The following is a 21,740-nucleotide window of genomic DNA, read 5'->3' on the forward strand; positions in this document are numbered from 1 at the left end:
ACGAGTGGATTGGGGGAGGGGTGGGGTGGGGGGTGGGGAAGTTGGGGGGGGGGGGGGGGGGGGGGGCTGAGTTGGAAGGGGGGGGGGGGGGGTGATGATGCAGGTCTTGACATGACTAAATCCCACGAGCACGGATTATTGTCCCCCACGAATCCTGGGTTCGAACCCACGGTCATAGGATCCTATTTGTGGCAAAGGGACGAAGCTCGGCACAATTAATTGCGTGTCAAGAAACTATCACAGAACTTCGTCACGTTTTGACTGGTGTTCCTTCGTGGTTAAATGGACCGCCTCCGTGGTCTAGTGGTAGAGAGTCCGCCCGGAGAGCGGAAGGTGCGGGGTTCGATACCCGGCCGCGTCATACCAAAAGACGTTAAAAGATGGTACTTGTTGTTACCCTGTCTGGCGCTCGGCATTAAGGGGCTAAAACAAGGACTGGTCGGCTCGGAGTCAGAATACTGTGTCTGAGTGGGGTATTCATGTTAAACTGCGGCATGGTATCTCAGTGAGCTAGCACTATAAATCGGCATCAGTCCGGAGTAGTACAAGCAGCCACTCAAACACATACACGTGTATGCACGTCGCTATATAAGTGCAATAACCTTGGACGCGACGTTAAACCCAATTTCACCTCACCTCGTGGTTAAATGTTGTTTTCTTTGACTGAGTCGGAGGTCTGTGTATTCGTATCACCTGTCTTCGGCAACCCATGCTTGCCGTAAAAAACCGACGATGCTTGTCATAAGTGGCGACTAATGGGATCGGGTGGTCAGACTCACTGATTTGGTTGATGCATGTCATCGTATAGCGAAGCTATAGATCGATAAAGTCAATCACTGGATTGTCTGGTCCAGACTCGAAAGATAGCTGAAAGATTACTACGTGTGACGTTAAACAAAAAATACACAAGAAAACAAACCTGACATGGTAGTTCACACCTGGCACCCCGGTAACCACGGGAACAAATGCACGTGCCGTTGCCTGGGTTACATTCGGCGTTGTTGAGACAGGAACACGTTTGGCTGCAGTTTTCGCCGAACTTGTCAACAGGGCAGCGGTCTTGACATCTGATTCCCGTCCAACCTGCCAACACAGTGACACTGTTTGAATTCATACGAAGGCGTCAACACAAGTACACAAACCAGAGGTTGGTAGTGTGAGCACTGATCACTCCGTCATGCATCATTTGTGCGTGCGTGCGTGCGTGCGTGCGTGCGTGCGTGCGTGCGTGTGTGTATGTGTGCATGCGCGCTTGTACTACCCAGGACTAATGCCGGTTTTGAAGTGCTAGCCAACTGAGATACCATGCCGCAGTTTAACATGAATACCCCACTCAGACACAGTAAACTGACTCCGAGCCGACCAGTCCTTGTTTCAGCCCCTTAATGCTTAATGCCGCAGTTTAACATGAATACCCCACTCAGACACGGTATACTGACTCCGAGCCGACAAGTCCTTGTTTTAGCCCCTTAATGCTAAACGCCAGACAGGGTAACAACAAGTACCATCTTTTAACGTCTTTTGGTATGACGCGGCTGGGGATCGAACCCCGGACCTTCCGCTCTCCGGCGGCCGCTACCACTAGACCACGGAGGCGGTCGTTTGGTCTGCAGGAGACATGGTAATAAATTATGTCTCACCTCTTGTGCATATACACTGGCCGTTGTGTGCAAGACATCTCTTAGCGTTGATGCACGAGCACTGCTGCAGACAATTGAAACCCCACATGCCAGCCTCGCATGGAGCATCACACCTTAAGAAAAACACAAGTTACATACTCGCATATAAAATCTTAAAGGGCAATTTAAGTGAAAAAAATGATTGTGAGTTTTTAGCGAATATCAGTTTTCCTGGATACATTTAGTTCATTGCCGAGAGTGAAAAAGTAATTATATGTAGAAAGTTATTTCAATGTCCAAGTGAAAGTGCTGAAATCACACACTCCTTAATCGGCTGTCAAAACAAACCTATTTGGGGGCGTGGCCTAAATTGTGGCCCGATCGTCATGATCGTTGAAATTGCGCCGCGCGTCAAACACAGGGAACCTGTTTTAACCTCCAGTCAGGGGATTCCCCGTACTGGTGGATTATCTTTTAGGGGACGATTTCGCCTGTCCTTTTTTCGGTGTGTTTAGGCTTATTCCATTTTTAAAATATAATTTTGGTGAAGCTTTTGTGATTAAGTATGCCGTAAAGTATTAAATCTGCAAAGTTGTTATGCTGCCTTTACTTGCCTTTAAACACAGCTTGAAAAGTGTGGGTTTATTTCAAGGTGAGATGTGTTGTTTTCAAACGATACCATCAGATACGTACTTCGAACCTTTAAATCCTGACGGACATTGGCATGCACCGGTCACTCGGTCACAGCCAGCGTTGTTTGCGCATGCGCAACGTTTGGAGCATCCATCGCCGAAGTACAAGAGGGGGCATGGGTTGGTGCAGTTCCCACCTGTCCACCCCGTCTTACAGTGGCACGTTCCAGTACTGGCATCACATTCCCGGGTATTCGCCTGCTCGCACGTGCAGACGCCGTTACAATTCTGGCCGTAGCGATCATAGGAGCATGCTGAGAACACAAGGAATGTTTTAACGATTTGAAGGACAAATGTTTGTGAAGCCGGAGTTTAGAAAAGGAGGGTGTGGGAAGGGCGGAGGCTTTACGGAGGGTGAGGGGCAGAGGGGGTTGAGGGGCAGAGGGGGTTGAGGGGCAGAGGGGGGGGAGGGGCAGAGGGGGGGGAGGGGCAGAGGGGGGGGAGGGGCAGAGGGGGGGAGGGGCAGAGGGGGGAGGGGCAGAGGGACAGAGGGGGGGCAGAGGGGGGAGGGACAGGGGGAGGGACGGGGGGAGGGACGGGGGGAGTGACAGGGGACAGGGGGTAGGGACGGGGGGAGGGACGGGGGGAGTGACAGGGGACAGGGGGTAGTGACAGGGGGCGGGGGCGGGGAGTGACAGGAGGCGGGGGGTGCAGGGGGAACAAAGGGGGGGAGGGAGGGAGTTTTTACTTAGTCATGGAAGAAAGGAGATAAACATAGTATTACTGTGTTTTCAATGTGACTGAATTGATGACGCGCATCTTGATACATGATGGATCACAGGATCGTTGGATGATAGGATCGTCATCACATAATTAATCAAAGTTAAGACCCCTAATGTTAGCATTTTCAGGAGCTTGACCCGGTCCAGGAGGGGTGGTCCAGTACCCCCATCATCTACACTACTTATAATGTCAATCACATAACCACTGATAACCACCCCTCTATGGAGTTATGAGAGACTATCATATAAATGTATAATAGATAGATATAGATATTCGTAAAATATACATTCAGTTGAATATAAATGTACAGGAAGACATGTTAAAAGTTGTACACAGATACTAAAAAGTTGTTAACTGTATACATAAATTTTTTACTTTATAAGAAACGTGTGCACTAGGTTTGAGATAATAATGAAACATTCCTCATTTAATCACCATCTGGCCAAATCTGTTTAAAAGGTATAAATTACATAAGGTTATGGACTAAAGAAAGTAACTTGATTGATTGAAGGGAGCGATGGATGATGGGACAGAACTTCCGAAATGAAGCCATTGGTTCCATCTTTCCGTGGCAAAGTCCAGTTTCCACCCCTGCCGAACTAGGTTGGAATTCTGCAGTTACATTTTGGCTGGACTATCGAGTTTATGCATAGTCCAATCAAAATCGCGAATCAAACTAGACATCCGGTTCGTAAACAACATTATTTCAACCTACAGTTTCCGGTCGACTGCAGAGTTTGTAAAGCATGTGTACTGCCAACTGGGCGTCGACAGATATTTTGCAAATTGTTTCATGTTTTTAATCAAGGAGCTTAAGTGATCTGACGCACTTCGCGAAGTAAGACCCGTTTTATTACAATATAGATCTTGATTATCGATCATATCGTCTTGACTTGGCGTCGCCATGTTGTTTGAAGAGAATGCAAGTGATATGAGAGATGGAATCTGATTGGTCAAATAGAGGGACACAGAAGGGACATAACTCGTGATAGCCACCGGTGGCGCTACGATCGAGCCTGGAAATTCCAGCCAAGTTCGGCAAGGGTGGAAACTTGATTTTATGGTCAGTTAACGCCCTTGCCTCAGGAAGATGTTGGCAAAGGGTATTTATAATATTACAATGCATCATTGAACATGATTCTGACACCGAATCAAAACCTGAACGCGCACTGAGACTCACCTCGCCTCTGACACTGTTGCCCGGTGTAGCCATGAGGACAGATGCAGGCCCCCGTGAAGGGGGAACAGGTGGCGCCGTGAAGACAATTACAGGTAGACGTACAGCTGGCTCCGTAATAACCTGGCTCGCACTGACCGTCACATCTGAAATACATTACGTATTGGAGACATTACGCTTACGAGGCTTTGTTAGACAGAGCATGCCCTGGGGAGAGGGAAAAACCAAGGGGGCGAAGTGTTTTCTAAATTGATTAAATGTTATAACGAGCATCTAAATGCATTACAGGTGAGGTAACTGTATTAAATATTCTTCAGAAGTGAAATGGGGTTAAACGTCGCGTCCAAGAATATCGTACTCATACATTGGCGTGCATGCACGTGTGTGTGTGTGTGAGTACTTGTCTGAGTGAGTGAGTGAGTTGGGTTTAACGCCGCTTTTAACAGTATTCCAGTCATATCGCGACGTGTCAGCTTAATGTGTGAGGAAAGCCCGAAGTGATGCAGGTCTCGGACGTTTACCACTTCGGTGAAACCCACGAGCACGGGTATGGTGCTGACAAACCTAGAAACATAATCGAGGCGAACCGGGATTCGAACCCACAATCATAGGTTTCTGGCGTGCCCAAAGGACGCAACTCTGCACAGCGAATCGCGGCGCCTTAGACGACTGGGCCACTCGTGCCCCCAGTACTTGTCTGAACTTATGCCGGTTTTATAGTGCTAGCTAAGAGATACCATGCCGCAGTTTAACATGAATACCCAACTTAGACACAGTATACTGGCTGCCAGCCGACCTGTCTTTATTTTGTTAATACCGACGGCCAGGCAGGGTAACAAAAAGTACCATTTTCTTAACCTATTTTGGTATGACGCGACCGGTCATCAAACCTCTGACCTTTCGCTCTCCGGGCAGATGCTCTAACCACTTAAGCCCGGGAGCGGTCAAATATATAAAATTTAAAGGAGAGTTATTTCACTGACTCAACAAACGCACCTACAATGCATGAGGGTATTTCAAGGACTCCAAAACTCCAAAACTGCTCTGTGAATTCTACATTTTATTCACATTGCTACATCCATTTATTTCAAAACTGTTGAAACATCTTTCCCGTCATTGTTATACAAATAAGAGGATAGAGTCTATTTCAAAATGCCATTGTTCCGGGGTAGAATAGGTCTTCAGCAACCCATGCTTGCCGTAAAAGGTGACTATGCTTGTCGTAAAAGGCGAGTAACCGGATTGGGTGGTCAGGCTCGCTGACTGGGTTGATGCATGTCATCGATCCCAATTGCGTGGATCGATGCTCATAATATTAATCACTGGATTGTCTGGTCCAGACTCGATTATTTACAGACCGCCGTCATATAGCTGGAATATTGCTGTGTGCGGCGTTAAATAACAAACCAACCAACCAACCAAAATGCCATTGTGAAATATTACTCATTTACACAGGAAGAGAATATATAATAAGTATGTCTGAACCTTAATATAAACTATTGTTACTGACATTACAATATTACTTATTAATGATTTTCATGAGAAATCTACATTATTTGCTGTAACCATAACACCCACCTTGCTCCCAGATAGCCGTCCCCGCATCGACACGTGCCGCTTACACTGTCGCATGTGGCGTTGTTGTAGCAGTTGCAATGCCTGGCACAGTTCGGCCCGTACTTCAAGTGACCACACGGGATATTGCACTTGGAACCCTGTGGAAACAATTACATGTATAGTCCATCTCCCAACAAGAAATCAGCACGTGGGTTTCTGAAATCCACTGCCAGGCAAAAGAAACTGCAAACTTGAAAACTGGATTTGACAAAAAAAATTAATGTTTTCAGCCTGAAAGCAGTCACTGAAACAATGCCGTCTTTTGGTTCAAAACATAGCTTTGATACCCGTATCAAATGCATCTCCTAATTTCTTTGTTTCATTTTTTGCCACCATGGGTGTATACCTTCTTTTGCCCGGCAGTTAAGATATAAAGGAGACCCGTAAAACCGTCTAATATGATTATTCAGATCTATGAATAAAGAATCAAAGTGGCAAAGTATTTACAAGACTGTGTGACAAGAGGGATGACTTTCACATTGTCAACTTTACCTTGATCCCCAGGACCCGTGAAGATCCGGGGTAGAATAGGTCTCCAGCAACCCATGCCTGCCGTAAAAGGTGACTATGCTTGTCGTAAAATGCGACTAACGGGATCGGGTGGTCAGGCTCGCTGACTTGGTTGATACATGTCATCGATCCCAATTGCGTGGATCGATGCTCATTACATCAATCACTGGATTGTCTGGTCCAGACTCGATTATTTACAGACCGCCGTCATACAGCTGGAATATTGCTGAGTGCGACGTTAAACAACAAACCATCCTTGATCACCAGCAATATTCCAGGAGCTCCGACTTAAGGTGTCATATTTCACAACTTGTAAGTTACAAATGCTCTTTCTACGAATATATTAAAGAAAGCTAATCTCGCTTGCACGGTGTTTGGTCAGAGTTACAACATTCAAGGCCCCAGTAAAGCTTTCAAAATGTTTTATGGTAGACATGTGGCGGATATTTCCAAATGTGACGCATCAGTGTTTGATGTTTAACGCCGCACTTAGCAATATTCTAGCTATATGACGGTGGTCTGTAAATAATCGAGTCTGGACCAGACAATCCAGGGATTTACATCATGAGCATCGATCCACGGAATTGGGATACTGTGACATGCATCAACCAAGTCAGCAAGCATATGGAGTTATGAGATACTATTATATAAGTGTATAATAAAGTAAGATATTCGTAATACATACATTCAGTTAAAAAAACATGTACAGGAAGACATGTAAAAAGTTATACATAGAGACTAAAAAGTTCGCACAATTGGGATACGATGACATGCATCAACCAAGTCAGCGAGCCTGACCATCTGATCCCGTTAGTCGCCTCTTACGACAAGCATTGTCGCCTTTTATGACAAGCATGGGTTGCTGAAGACCTATTCTACCCCGATCTTGTGGCATTAAAAGCAGTTATTACTGAATCCCTCGTCTTCTTCAAGGCACACTTCCGTCGCTTACCGTCCACCCAGCCGTACACTGGCAACTGCCGTCAATGTTGCTGCAAAGAGCCTCGTTCTGACAGTCGCATGTTTGTTGACAGTCGTCGCCATGGGTATTTGCCGGACATGTCAGGTGGCACCTGAAACGGACATGTACAAATCATTACTCACTAAAACAACAAGGGCTTTCATGGCAAACAGTGGACAAAGGTGTCTCAGTCGTGTGACGCCCCAATTAGCTGTGTAGTGTTGCGTCCCTTGGGTTCCTGGGTTCGATTCCAAGATTATGTTTCTCGGTTTGTCAGCACCAAAGTGGTAAACCCCAATCCCTGCGTCACTTCGGGCATTTGTCCTCAGCCCAAGGGATTAAGGGTGTGACAAAGGGATCAGTTGGTCAAGCTCGCTGCCTTTGTTGATGCAAGTCATGGTTTCCCAAATTGCTTTGATCGATTCTCTTGATGTCAACCACTGGATTGCTTGGTGCATACTCGATTATTAACAAACCGCTGTTTCAAACTGGAAATATTGCTGAGTGCGGCGTTAAACAAAAAACATACAAAACATAAAATGACACGCCATTACATAACTGAAATCCCCGGATGAAGGAGTAAGCATATACTCCGAAACGTTGTGTCCCTCGTAATAAAGAAGTTGACATCCATAAATCCTCTTCCTTATGTGCATCACTTCTAAATGCCTTTCAAAGACTTGAAATACTTTTTGACCATTCAGAAAGTAAATTGTACGTCATGACGAATATGAACTTCCTGTATACTTTCAACAGACAATCATGTGCTTGGAAACCCAAGTGTTTTTTAACTTGACATGAATACAATCTGAAAATATGTTATTACTCGTTCAAGGGGCGGTCGGGTAGCCTAGTGGTTAAAGCGTTCGCTCGTCACGCCGAAGACCCGGGTTCGATTCCCGACATGGGTACAATGTGTGAAGCCCATTTCTGGTGTCCCCCGCCGTGATATTGCTGGAATATTGCTAAAAGCGGGGTAAAACCATACTCACTCACTCACTCGCTATTACTCATTCAATCTTGGAAACGTGTCATTTGTCCATTATACACACGTGTGCAACCTACACAGCTCACTTCGTACGCAAATGACTTCGCGAAGCTTTCGCTAAACGCTTTTGAGAAAAACATAAGTAAATCTTAAAAAACCAGTTGGTGCAGAATTTCTGCACAGGCTAACATTATGTCAACTCACAAGTTTCCGATAAAGCCAGCCGGGCAGTGACACGCGCCATTCACGTGATCACAGGTGGCGCCATTGTGACATGCGCAGTGCATCTGACAGTTCCTGCCGTAAGTCCCCTGTGCACACTTAGTCTGACAATGCTCGCCGGTCCAGCCTGTTCAAAACGCAAAATAAGAAAAATATAAACTCTCTGAACACATTTGGTCAATTTTCAGCCAATCCTGGGGTCTGTTCAATATACCGACACTGTATCTGAATGGGGTATCCATGTTTAGACCGCCTCCGTGGTCTAGTGGTAGAGCGTTTGCCCGGAGAGCGGAATATCCGGGGTTCGATCCCCGGCCGCGTCACACCGAAGAACGTTTAATGATGGTCTTGTTGTTACACTGCCTGGCGCTCGGCATTAAAGGACTGGTCGGCTTGGAGTCAGCATGTTGTGTCTGAGTGGGGTTTTCAATTTAAAATGAAGCATTGTTTCGCAGTGCACTGGCATTATAAAATCAGAAATCGTCCGAACTAGTACAAGCAGCCACAGACATACACGTGCATGAACGTCGCTTTATAAGTGCAGTAATCTTGAACGTTAACCCCCATTTAACCTCGACTCACCAATGTTAAACAGCGCCATGTTATGTCAGTGGGTTAGCTCTATTAAAACCGGTCTCAGTTTGGACTAGAAAAATACCTTTCGCACTGGGTAGCCATCACTTCTGTTCTTTGAAAGTAAGGCCTGGTGTAGCCGCTAACAGGGTGTGTTTTTATTATTTTATATTTAACTGATGTTAAATCGATATATTTTTTAACTAGGCGGCAGAATTACCTGGTGCGCATGTGCAGATGCCTGATCTGGGGTCGCACGTGCCGTGGCCGCTACAGTTACACACCAAGTTGCAGTTCTCGCCCCAGCTGCCCACAGCACAATCTGAAATAAGTATTAATGAATGGACAATATCATAATGATAACATGCATATTTTACATACATGCACATTAATTAATGTTTACATTTGGTGGAATAAAGTATACTATTTGTCAGCCATCTCGGAGACATTTCTAACTGGTCAGTCAGTCGCCCCTAGTAGTTGTTTCTTGTGTAACGGTGCACTCAGCAATGTTCCAGCTATATGACGGCGGCTTTGATAATCGAGTCTGGACCAGACAATGCAGTGATTAATATTCTGAAACATGATAGTACGACAAACACAAGTTGCTCGGGAGCAACTCTAACCCACGCGTGCTCCTCAGTAGGAGTAAAGTAGTAGTTAGTTGACAGTAATGTAGCAGTAAAGTAACAGTAAAATAGCTGTAAAGTAGTAAAGTAACAATAACAGTAGTAATGTAAAGTAAAACAATAATTAATGTACAAGTAAAGTAAATTAGTAGTAAAGTAAGTTTAATGTAGCAGTAAAGTTATAGTAATGTAGTATTGACGAAAGTAATACAGCAGTAAAGTAATGGTAATGTAGCAGAAAGAGTAATGTAGCAGTAAAGTAATAGTAAAGTATCTGTAAAGTATAGAAATGTAGTAGTAAAGTAAAGTAGCAGAAAAGTAAAGTTATGTAGCTGTAAAGTAATGTAGTAAAGTGATAGTAATTTAGTAGTAAAATAATAGTAAAGTAATAGTAATGTAGCAGTAAAGTAATGTAGTAAAGTAATAATAATGTAGCAGTAAAGTAATAGTAAAGTAGCTTAAGGCAGTAATGCAGCAATATTAATAGTACTAGTAGTAGTAGTAAAAGTAGAAAAGTAGCAGTAAATAGTTGTAAAGTTAGAAGCATAGAAGCAGGAAAGTAGAAGTAGAGAAAAAATTAAGTAGCAATAATGCAGTAGTAAGAATCACTATGCTTGTCGTAAAGCAATACTATAGTAGTAGTTAAGAAGCAGTCAAGCAGTACTAAAGTTGTAGTAACGTTGTTTTGTTTCTTTGTTTGTTAACGCCGCACTCAGCAACGTTCCACCTATAGGACGGTCTGTCAGTAATGGAGTCTGGACCAGACTGTTTAGTGATTGACATCATGAGCATCGATCTACACTATGACTTGCATCAACCAAGTCATTGAGCCTGACCACTCGATCCCCTTGGTCGCCTCTTACAACAAGCATAGTAAAGAAGTAAAACAAAAGTAAAGTAGTAAACCAATGGTAAAAGTAGTAAAACAATTGTAAAGTACTAAAACAATAGTGAAGAAGTAAAACTATAGTAAAGTAGTGAAACTATAGTAAAGTAGTAAAACTAGTAAATTAGTAAACCAATAGTAAAGAAGTAAAATAATTGTAAAGTACTAAGACAATAGTAAAGTAGTAAAACTACAGTAAAGTAGTATACCAATAGCAAAAGTAGTAAAACAATTGTAAAAGTAGGAAAACAATAGTAAAAGTAGGAAAACAATAGTAAAAGAAAACTACAGTATAGTAGTAAAACAATAACAAAGTAGTAAAACTATGGTAAAGTAGTTAAACTATAGTAAAGTAATAAAACAGTAGTAAAAGTTGAAAAACAAATGTAAAGTAATAAAACAAAAGTAAAGTAGTAAAACTAAAGTAAAGTATAAAATATTAGTAAAGTGGCAGTAAAGTAGATGTTACACAGAAGTAATGAAGTTGTAAAATACTTAGTAGTAGTTATATAGTAGCAATTAGTAGCAGAGAGGTAGTGAGAAAAACAATAGTAAAGGGGTTGTAAGGTAGCAGTAAGGTAGTGGCAAGGTAGCGGTAAATAGCGGTAATGAAGCGGTAATGTAGCGGTATTGAAGCAGTAAATTAGAAGAATAAAGCAAGTGATGATAAAGGGTTATTGGACGAGGGGTATTCGCAGCTTGGTCAGGTAGCCCCCCTCGGTATAAACATTGAATGGAGACCTAGCGCCACCTACTGGAAGAACAACTTGTTCCTCTCCATCCGGCATCACAGTGACAGATGTTGATTGCGATGCAGCGCCCGTGATCGCAGCCTTGTTGGCAAACAGCTGAAAACGAAGATCAGCAATATCAGTGTTCTTAATTCAAAAGGCCACATGATAAACCCTAGCACCCATCCGCCCTCCTGTTCATTCAAATTTTACACCATTAAAAAGTTTATTTTGTTAATCAGTCGGTCAAAAGAAGCCCAAGAACTTTCAATGTCGAATTACTGTAAGACACCGTGGTACGTGCAAATGAAAAACAACACCGTTGTGTCGAAGTTGAAGTTACCTTCGTAAATAATCAAGTTATCCGAAGTTCGACACACCCGAAATATGATTAATAAAAAAGGAATACGCAGGGACCAAAGTTTTACTTCGAGACAACCGAAAGTTCGACACATCAAAGTTCGACACAACAGTGTTTGGCTTATGTGTGTACGAGATATCGATACGGTTGTTACGAAGGTGAATTACTTTTGTATAGAATCACCGGGAACTGAATGTCTGTTCAACCTTCTGGTCGGGTTTGAAGTTAAGCCGAATGAGAGGCGTGAAGATGGACAACAACTTTATGAAGAAACGAAACAAGGGAGACAAATCATAAAACTCACGAATGCAAGAGTTGTCTTTCTCTTTGTACCCATGGCAACATACAGGCACTTTGCTGATTTTCTGTACAGATACCTTCTTATACTTGATCGTTATCTCGGTGCTGAAAATAGAAACATGTACAAGGTTTATTTGCCGTCGCACGATTTCGGTGAGTGAGTGAGTGTGTGAGTGAGTATGGTTTTACGCCGCTTTTAGCAATATTCCAGCAATATCACGGCGGGGGGCCACCAGAAATTGTAAAATACTTAGTAGTAGTTATATAGCAGCAATTAGTAGCAGAGAGGTAGTGAGAAAAACAATAGTAAAGGGGTTGTAAGGTAGCAGTAAGGTAGTGGCAAGGTAGCGGTAAATAGCGGTAATGAAGCGGTAATGTAGCGGTATTGAAGCAGTAAATTAGAAGAATAAACCAAGTGAATGGGCTTCACACATTGTACCCATGTTGGGAATCGAACCCGTGTCTTCGGCGTGACGAGCGAACGAGGGAGAGAGAGAGAGGGAGAGAGAGAGAGAGACACACATACACACAGAAATATACAGAAAGAGACAGTGAGAAAGAGTGAGTGAGTTTGGTTTAACTCCGCTTTTACTGAACAGTATTCCAGTTATATCGCGGCGTGTCAGCTTAATGTGGGAGGAAAGCCCGAAGTGATGCAGGTCTCAGACGTTTACCACTTCGGTGAAACCCACGAGCATGGGTATGGTGCTGACAAACCTAGAAACATAATCGAGGCGAACCGGGATTCGAACCGACAATCATAGGTTTCTGGCGTGCCCAAGGGACGCAACTCTGCACAGCGAATCGCGGCGCCTTAGACGACTGGGCCACCCGTGCCCCCTTCTACATGTAGGAATGAATGACTACCTTTAAACTGGATCACTTACTGACACACTTCACATCTAGGGGGGAAGGCCAGACACCAGGTGTGGGTACAGATTCGGTGAGGAACATCGACTTTCTGGATCTCGTATACGTTTACACTGCAAACAAAGAGTGATTGAATGTTATTTTACGCACCAATCTGCAATATACTACCTGCATCACGGCGGACTAGAAATAACCTTGGACAATAATAAGTCTTCATTTGCTTGAATGAACAAACAATGATCCGCGCCGTCGGTTCCGATGATACACAGTTAATGAGTGAGTTTGTTTAACGCCGCTATATAACAGTATACACCAAGGGTAATTTTGTAACAGTATACATCAAGATAATTTTTGTAACAGTACACATCAAGGGTAACTTTATGACAGTAAACATGAAGGGTAATTTTTGTAACAGTACACATCAAGGGTAAATTTGTAACAGTGCACATCCAGGGTAACTTTATAACAGTACACATCCAGGGTAATTTTGTAACAGTGCACATCAAGGGTAATTTTGTAACAGTGCACATCCAGGGTAACTTTATAACAGTACACATCAAGGGTAATTTTGTAACGGTGCACATTAAAGGTAATTTTGTAACAGTGCACATCAAGGGTAATTTTGAAACAGTGCACATCAAGGGTAATTTTGTAACAGTACACATCAGCCTTTATAACAGTACACATCAAGGGTAATTTTGTAACAGTGCACATCCAGGGTAATTTTGTAACAGTGCACATCCAGGGTAACTTTATAACAGTACACATCCAGGGTAATTTTGTAACGGTGCACATTAAAGGTAATTTTGTAACAGTGCACATCAAGGGTAATTTTGAAACAGTGCACATCAAGGGTAATTTTGTAACAGTATATATCAAGGGTAATTTGATAACAGTACATATCAAGGGTAACTTTATAACAGTACACATCAAGCGTAACTTTATAACAGTACACATCAAGGGTCACCTCACCTGAGAGAGTGAGTGAGTGAGTTTTGATGGACGCCGCTTTGAACACTATTGTGGTATGCCAGCTTTATGTGGGAGGAAAGATCGGAGTGATGCAGGTCTTAGACATTTACCATTTTAGTGAAACCCATCACAAGTTACCAGCATCAAAGAACCACAATAAGAGCGGATTTGGGACTCGAACTCACAATTATCGGAAATCTAAGGGGCGTAACTTTGAGCAACGAATTGCAGCGCTTTAAATGATAAGCCATCTGAGCAACGTTAAATCAAACTCATTCATTCCTACGCTAACCCAGTTATGTAATCTGTAAATAACCCTGTTATAACTACAAACTGTGCGAGGAGTTTTCGATCATAAATCAAGTAAACTGAATCAGTAAATTGTGCTGCAATATTCCAGCAACATCGCAGCGGGAGACACCAGAAAGTGGCTGGTCAGGCACAAAGTACACATGTTGGGGACCCGTGCCTTATTGAAACGCCGTAAAATGCTCACTAAAATGACGGCGGTCTGTAAATAATCGAGTCTGGACCAGACATCCCAGTGACTGACATCATGAGCATCGATCCACACAACTGGGATCGATGACATGCATCAACCAAGTCAGCGAGCCTGACCACCCGATCCCGTTGGTCGCCACTTATTGCAAGCATAGTCGCCTTTTACGGCAAGCATGGGTCGCGGAAGACCTATTCCAACCCAGATCTTCACGTGTCATCAGGTTTATGAGTCAGATAAAACACACTTTACCTCGGGTTTAGTAAAAAATATCGGGGTCGGGACAGTCCCAGTCCCTCGTGTTTACATTTTCTACCAAACTTTCGGGAGCGTGAGTCACCCATTATCAACGTATAAAATGGCCTTTAGATGACAAGGCCGTCATGCTTCGGGGCGTGTTATACCAATGAAACATGCTATTAACTTCGAGTCTCACCTTTCAGGCCTCTCGCACACATTCGTTTCCCCGAGCCTGAGAACCGCTGAAGCCCCGGTTACACAAAGCAGACAAATCGCAAGCAACTGCATCTCATCAGCTTTCTGTAAGCAAAATACTCATAATGAAAACACAATTTTTATATGCTGCAGTTAAACCGCTTAACCCTAATTACATTATAAACTACGGTTATAACTAACTCAAAGGGACCACTAATTCTAGTTCGTTATAACCGTAGTTCGTTATAAGCATATGTGTAGCATATACACAGCAATTGGCAAGGACCCAAAATGCCAGTTCGTTATATCCGTCTGTTCGTAATAAGCGTGTTCGTTATAATCGTAGTTTACTGTATGTTATATATCCCCAACAACAAGTTGACATGTCGTGATGTAACTGAAGTACTGTTCTAAGCGGCGTTAAACCGAACTCACTCACTCACTCACTCATTATGTTACATATATGTGATCCGTGAAGATCCGAGTTAGAACAGGTCTTCAGCAACCCATGCTTGTCGTAGGAGGCGGCTAACGGGATCAAGTGGTCAGGCTCGCTGACTTGGTTGGTGCATGTCATCCAATCCCAAATGTGAATCGCTGCGCTTATATCAATCACTGGATTGTCTGATCCAGACTCGCTTATTTACAGACCACCGTCATGTGGCTGGAGTGTTGCGGAGTGTCAAACCAAATGTCTTGTGGTGATTTATATTATACGAGTGAGTGAGTGTGGTTTTACGCCGCTTTTATTCCAGCAACATCACGACGGGGGACACCAGAAATGGGCTTTACACATTGTAGCCATGTCGGGAATTGATCCACAGTATGATTTAAAAAATTGACCCAAGGATTCAGAATTTGAAAAATATGCAGGCACACATGTTTGTCTGATTATTATCTTGCTCGTGATGAAACAACATTTATTGAGTTTGAAGGTGGGGCGAGGTGAGATTTTGTGAGGTGTGAGGTGTGTGTATGTGTGTGTGTGTGTGTGTGTGTGTGTGTGGCTGCCTTTACTAGTCCGGACTGATGCCGATTTATAGTGCAAGCTCACTGAGATACCATGCCGCAGTTTAACACGAATACCCCACTCAGACACAGTGTACTGACTCCGAGCCGACCAGTCCTTGTTTTAGCCCCTTAATGCCGAGCGCCAGACAGGGTAACAACAAGTACCATCTTTTAACATCTTTTGGTATGACGCGGCCGGGGATCAAACCCCGGACCTTCCGCTCTTCGGGCGGACGCTCTGCCACGGAGGCGGTGGATTGAAACTACTCGTCCCGCTGACACAATTTAATTCAAAAGGGCGTCCCTAAATATTTGCCAAGCGGCACACTTGTAAATAAAATTAATTCAGAAATTGAATTTGAAATGTTCTGATACACAACCACTTCTGATGAAATGAAATTCACAGAGTCTGAAAACGAACAAAATGTATTTCATAAACACCTAAATTTAACACACGATAAGATCTTTGTGGATGGCCTGTGGCACATCAGAATTTAAATATGACGTTTTCTAAATTACAACATCTTATCGTGAAATAAAATTCTCCGAATTTGAAAATTAATCTTAAGTTTTTGAAAGGGAACACAATAACATATCGTGTGTTCTTTGGCACACTTGATATAACATATAAAACTCAAAAGCAGTTAAAAAAACCCATCCGATTCTGTCATAGTATTACCATAGTTTGACATTACCTACAGTAAAATTCACGAATCGGGTGTTCTTAACCGCATTTCAAGTAGTATAAGTACATGTACATCCCTTGGTTACTTTCCAACCTGTCAGTGGCTATACATGAACGCGATCGACCAATGAAGATCCGTGGTAGAATAGGTCTTCAGCAACCCATGCTTGCTGTAAAAGGTGACCATGTTTGTCGTATACGTAAGAGGCGACTAACGGGATCGAGTGGTCAGGTTCGTTGACTTGGTTGATGCATGTCATCGTATCCCAATTGTGTAGTTCAATGCTCATGATGTCAATCACTGGATTGTCTGGTCCAGACTCGATTATATACAGACCGCCGTCATATAGCTGGAACACTGCTGAGTGCGGCGTTGAGCAACAAACAAACAAACAAACAAACATAAACAAGGTAAACATAATATCACAAAAAAAACATTCCAAATCCGATTAAGGATGTTCCTCTTTGAAAGCTAAACGTGATGACACAACAGAAATAATATTGCAAGGTCACGCCTACAAGCTCGTTACAGCTGCATGTATATCCATTGACGGTAGCTTGTATTACATAGCCGTATGCATTCAACCCAGTTCTAAAGCATACATCAATTGCTGAATATAATACCTCATTCAAATTGCACAGTCACACTTCATGTGAACCATTATTCTCAACACTCAATAGGATCTCTGGGAGACCGACTATTCCATTTTGTAGGGGTAGGGGTGTTGCAACTGTTGTATGCAGCAGTTTGACAAACCATAATGCTAGATGACCTACAGACTTGCATCGGCTGTTCCTTTGGGATAAATACATTGTATGCCTTGGAACAGTGACGGAAAATGGTTCTAACAAAGTCTTCTGCCAACCCACGCCCAACGAATTTAATGGACTGTCTCACCACGGTCTCACCCGCCGTCTACATTCTTGTTCCAGCTCAGCGCAGCCACAAAGCACAACACAACAATGAGAAAATGTTTGCGTTTCATAACGTACACAAAATATCGGCTTCTATACCTTACAATCAACATATATTCCATACATTACACGGGCGTGTGTCTGTATTTTTTGTCAAGGTTATAATTACTAAATTCATGTTCCCACCTTATGCAACAACGAACAATCTACCAGGGGTTGGTTATATCATGCCTGGGGGCACGGGTTGCCCTGTCGAGTAAGGCGCCGCGATTCGCTGTGCAGAGTTGCGTCCCTTGGGCACACCAGAAACCTATGATTGTGGGTTCGAATCCTGATTCGCACCGATTATGTTTCTAGGTTTGTCAGCACCATACCCATGCTCGTGGGTTTCACCGAAGTGGTAAACGTCTGAGACCTGCATCACTTAGGGCTTTCCTCCCACATTAAGCTGACACGTCGCGATATAACTGGAATACTGTTAAAAGCGGCGTTAAACCCAACTCACTCACTCACTCACTATATCATGCCTAACACCATAAGCGACTGCAGCCCTTGCACCCAAAAGTGTTTGTTTGTTGTTAAACGCCGCACTCAGCAAAATTCCAGCTATACGATGGCAGTCTGTAAGTAATCGAGTCTGGACCAGACAATCCAGTAATTGACACCATGAGCATCGATCCACGTAATTGGGATACGATGACATGCATCAACCAAGTCAGCGAGCCTAACCATCCGATCCCGCTAGTCGCCTCTTACAACAAGCATGGGTTGCTGAAGACCAATGCTAACCCGGATCTTCACGGGTCCGCTGATAGTGGGGATGGAGAGAGCTGGTATGTTCGAATTTCCAAGGTGTCTTGTGATTGCCGTAACACCCACCACCAAATTGGGTGAAATGTTTACGGTTTATGGTAACATGTTTCAAATAAGACGCCACGCTGCGCAGCGAATTCCGGCGCCTGAGACGATAAGGCCACCGTGCCCCCAAATAATGATGAATGGCATTGCTTCCGTTTCCTAACGTGATGTAACTTGATCATTGTTGACTGTGGCGTACACTCACTTCAAAACCCTATCATCACTACATCTACACACATAATTTAACATTACCCATGCCAGCTGCGGACCCTTGAAGATCCGGGTTAGATTTGGTCTTCAGCAGCCCATGATTGTCATAAGAGGCGACTAACGGGTTCGGGTGGTCAGGCTCACTGACTTGGTTGATGCATGTCATCGTATCCCAACTGCGTAGATCGATGCTCATGGTGTCAACCACTGGATTGTCTGGTCCAGACTCGATTATTTACAGACCGCAGTCGTATAGCTGGAATATTTCTGAGTGCGGCGTTAACCAACAACTATTTCCCCTTACAAAAGTTAGACACCAGACAAAACTCGTACATCACAGGCTTAAACAAGCTACACCCAGAAGATTGAATCGCTTGACAAGACCAATTGTCAAATTAACAAACGAGAACTTGCGTAAGAACATCCGTGAAAGAAGCAGTAGCCTTGCCTTTCTTCTAGGTAAGGGCGGGTCCTGTCGAACGAGATTGTGTCTTGTAATGACATAATTGGACCGAGTAACATAAATAGAATGACTGTCGGAGCTTGAAAACTCTACGTTCGTGGCTCTGCATTTGGTTATTGTTATGCATCATGTAATATCACTCTGGTCCGTGAGGGGAGGTCGGGTAGCCTAGTGGTTAAAGCGTTTGCTTGTCACGCCGAAACTCAGGTTCGATTCCGACATGGGTACAATGTGTGAAGCCCATGTCTGGTGTCCCCACGCTGCTATTGCTGGAATATTGCTGAAAGCGGCGTAAAACCATACTCCCTCACTCTGGTCTGTGAACGAAGTTCGTGAACCTGACCACCCGATCCCGTCAGTCGCCTCTTACGACAAGCATGGGCAGCTGAAGACCTATTCTACCCCGCAGGGGCCGTAAGAGGAAGTAACATATTGTGTCCCTTGAAATATCTACAATCTCGCGCCTTGGCAGTATAAGAGAAACGAAGTTTGTGTCAGGAATATACTGTATTCCCTTGACAAATGTACAATGAGGTCCGAATTAACCTGCAGTCTCATGGACTGTGACAGGCAACGGCCGTGAACAGGACAGAGATGTGGGGTGGTTGGTTGGTTGGTTGGTTGGTTGTTTAACGCCGCACACAGCAATATTCCAGTTATATGACGGCGGTCTGTAAATAATCGAGTCTGGACCAGACAATCCAGTGATTAATATTATGAGCATCGATCCACGCAATTGGGATCGATGACATGCATCAACCAAGTCACCCGATCCCGTTAGTCACCTTTTACGACAAGTATAGTCGCCTTTTACGGCAAGCATGGGTTGCTAAAGACCTATTCTACACCGGTATCTTCACGGGTCAGATGTGGGGTGGAAAAGCTAAGATTTTTGGGGCTTTATTAAGGCTTTCTGGGATCTCCATGGGCCTATCTATAAATCTGATGTTAACTGTCATCCCACGGCTATAAAATGGTTTGGGATATCTGTAGTTTTCAAACCCACGATTACATCTATGGGTCCATCATATTTCATGATGCTAAACAGCTTCATCACGATAATGGGACCGTCACGGCAGGTCGGTATCTTGCTGGCGTGAGTCTGGCAATCCTGCCCAGCTGCCATATCCGTGAAGATCCGGGGTAGAACTAGTCTTCAGCAACCCATGCTTGTTTGTTTGTTGTTACGACAAGCAGTGTCGCCGTATTGACTATACTGTGACTTTTTAGATATATATCTAACTTAGTTGCCCCAGGGTGAATATAGACTCCCTGCTCAAATGAATGTCCCGACAGACAGACTGCGATACTTTGGTATACATAAGTTTCTGCGAGTATAAGTTGTCCGTCTGTTCGCTCTGATATTTTAGTTGATAAACGCCGATCTCAGCAATACACCAGCTATATGACAATGGCATGTGAATATCGAGTCTGGCCAGACAATCCAGTGATTGATATTATGAGCAACGACCTACGCACTCAACCAAGACACCGAGTCTGACCACCCGTACCATTTTGCCCACCGAGGACCAATTCTTACCCGGAATCCCCACGATGTGAAAAGGGCGGTCCTCATTGAACTTTCAATATAATTCAAACAGCGTCTGCTTAATAGGCCAGTTTCAGACGCTTATATATGGAATAATAAGGGTCATTCTCGCGTTCTCTGCGAGAATGAGAGATCTCGAGGTCGGGAGACTTTCGCCAAATCTCGGGTTCTCGCGTTCTCGGCGAGAATGAGAAATCTCGAGGACGGGAGACTTTGGCCAAATCTCGGGTTCTCGCATTCTCGCACTTTCCGCATATTCAGCTTGTTTCCAAAGGTCGAGATCGCGAGAAAGCGGGAACGCAATTATGCCCCTTACTTTATTCTATACCTGCTCGCCGCTTCTACTGAGTGAGTGAGTGAGTATGGTTTTACGCCGGTTTTAGCAATATTCCAGCAAAATCGCTGTACCCATGTCGGGTCTTCGGCGTGACGTGCTAAGGCTTTAACCCCCAGGCTACCCGACCGCCCCGCCGCTTCTACTGTGAAAGGCCTGTCTGTCCCACCAAGTCATTACGTATTCAGATGGTGTATGGAGCGTGTCTTACAGACTAATGCCATTTACAATAGTCTCTCAAAGGTGTTGAACATGGGACATCCGTATTGTAAATGCAATACCGCTCAGGCCACTTGGCAAGTCATAAATTCTCACTTGCCAAGTGCAACCGTGGTGACACACTCGCCTACCTTTGCAGTTTAACACGTGCTGAGGGCTATGTTATAAAAAACATGTATACGACATCCTAGCATGATGTACCCACATCATGGCAAACAAACGTCATGATTGTCCAGGAGAAATGACTCATACATACTTACATGTTCGCATGTCTTAATTAAATGACATTAACATTGTACAGTATTTATAGACCGCGAGCGAGTTGGGTGGCTTAAGAAATGACACATTGCAGCTATGTCGGGAATCGAACCCGGATTTCGAAGGGTAAAGCGAACGCTTTAACCACTGGGTCTCCTACCATCTCCAACTTCCAAATGAGCATGAGTCATGATAACCCAATGGCGTTAATTGGTTCTCACACCTTCAACCGCTGGTTCCCTAATGTAGACTGGATCCTGCTGGTGTCCTGATGGACGTGCGTACTTGTGTTTACTTATCTTGTAATTTATACACGTTATAAAGACTGTCGAGGAATGGAACTTTCTCTGTTGTCAAGAGGATGGGGAGCGCACGCACGCACGCACGCACGCACGCACGCAAGCAAGCAAGCAAGCAAGCACGCACGCACGCACGCACGCACGCACGCACGCACATACCTTTACCCTTAATGG

At 44.0% G+C, this 21,740-nt stretch overlaps 1 protein-coding gene across 7 annotated transcripts in view; it reads right to left on the reverse strand.

Moving 5' to 3' along the window:
* Positions 1-21,740, reverse strand: part of LOC124115044 (multiple epidermal growth factor-like domains protein 10) — a 76,545-nt gene that overhangs the window by 20,583 nt on the left and 34,222 nt on the right. For all 7 annotated transcript variants that reach the window (XM_046475851.2, XM_046475849.2, XM_046475852.2 and 4 more), the window contains exons 2-13: positions 14,767-14,870; positions 12,877-12,972; positions 11,994-12,094; positions 11,353-11,445; positions 9,303-9,404; positions 8,492-8,636; positions 7,291-7,411; positions 5,790-5,926; positions 4,215-4,357; positions 2,313-2,565; positions 1,641-1,753; positions 920-1,083 (exon numbers count right to left, since the gene is read on the reverse strand). In XM_046475851.2, coding sequence (XP_046331807.2) covers positions 920-1,083; positions 1,641-1,753; positions 2,313-2,565; positions 4,215-4,357; positions 5,790-5,926; positions 7,291-7,411; positions 8,492-8,636; positions 9,303-9,404; positions 11,353-11,445; positions 11,994-12,094; positions 12,877-12,972; positions 14,767-14,858 — 1,560 coding nt within the window. In that variant the 5' untranslated portion in view covers positions 14,859-14,870. The remainder of the gene's footprint in view (positions 1-919; positions 1,084-1,640; positions 1,754-2,312; positions 2,566-4,214; positions 4,358-5,789; positions 5,927-7,290; positions 7,412-8,491; positions 8,637-9,302; positions 9,405-11,352; positions 11,446-11,993; positions 12,095-12,876; positions 12,973-14,766; positions 14,871-21,740) is intronic.

The sequence above is a fragment of the Haliotis rufescens genome, unplaced genomic scaffold (genome assembly GCF_023055435.1).
Source record: "Haliotis rufescens isolate VD_foot unplaced genomic scaffold, xgHalRufe1.0.p SCAF_33, whole genome shotgun sequence".
Taxonomy (NCBI): Eukaryota; Metazoa; Mollusca; class Gastropoda; order Lepetellida; family Haliotidae; genus Haliotis; species Haliotis rufescens.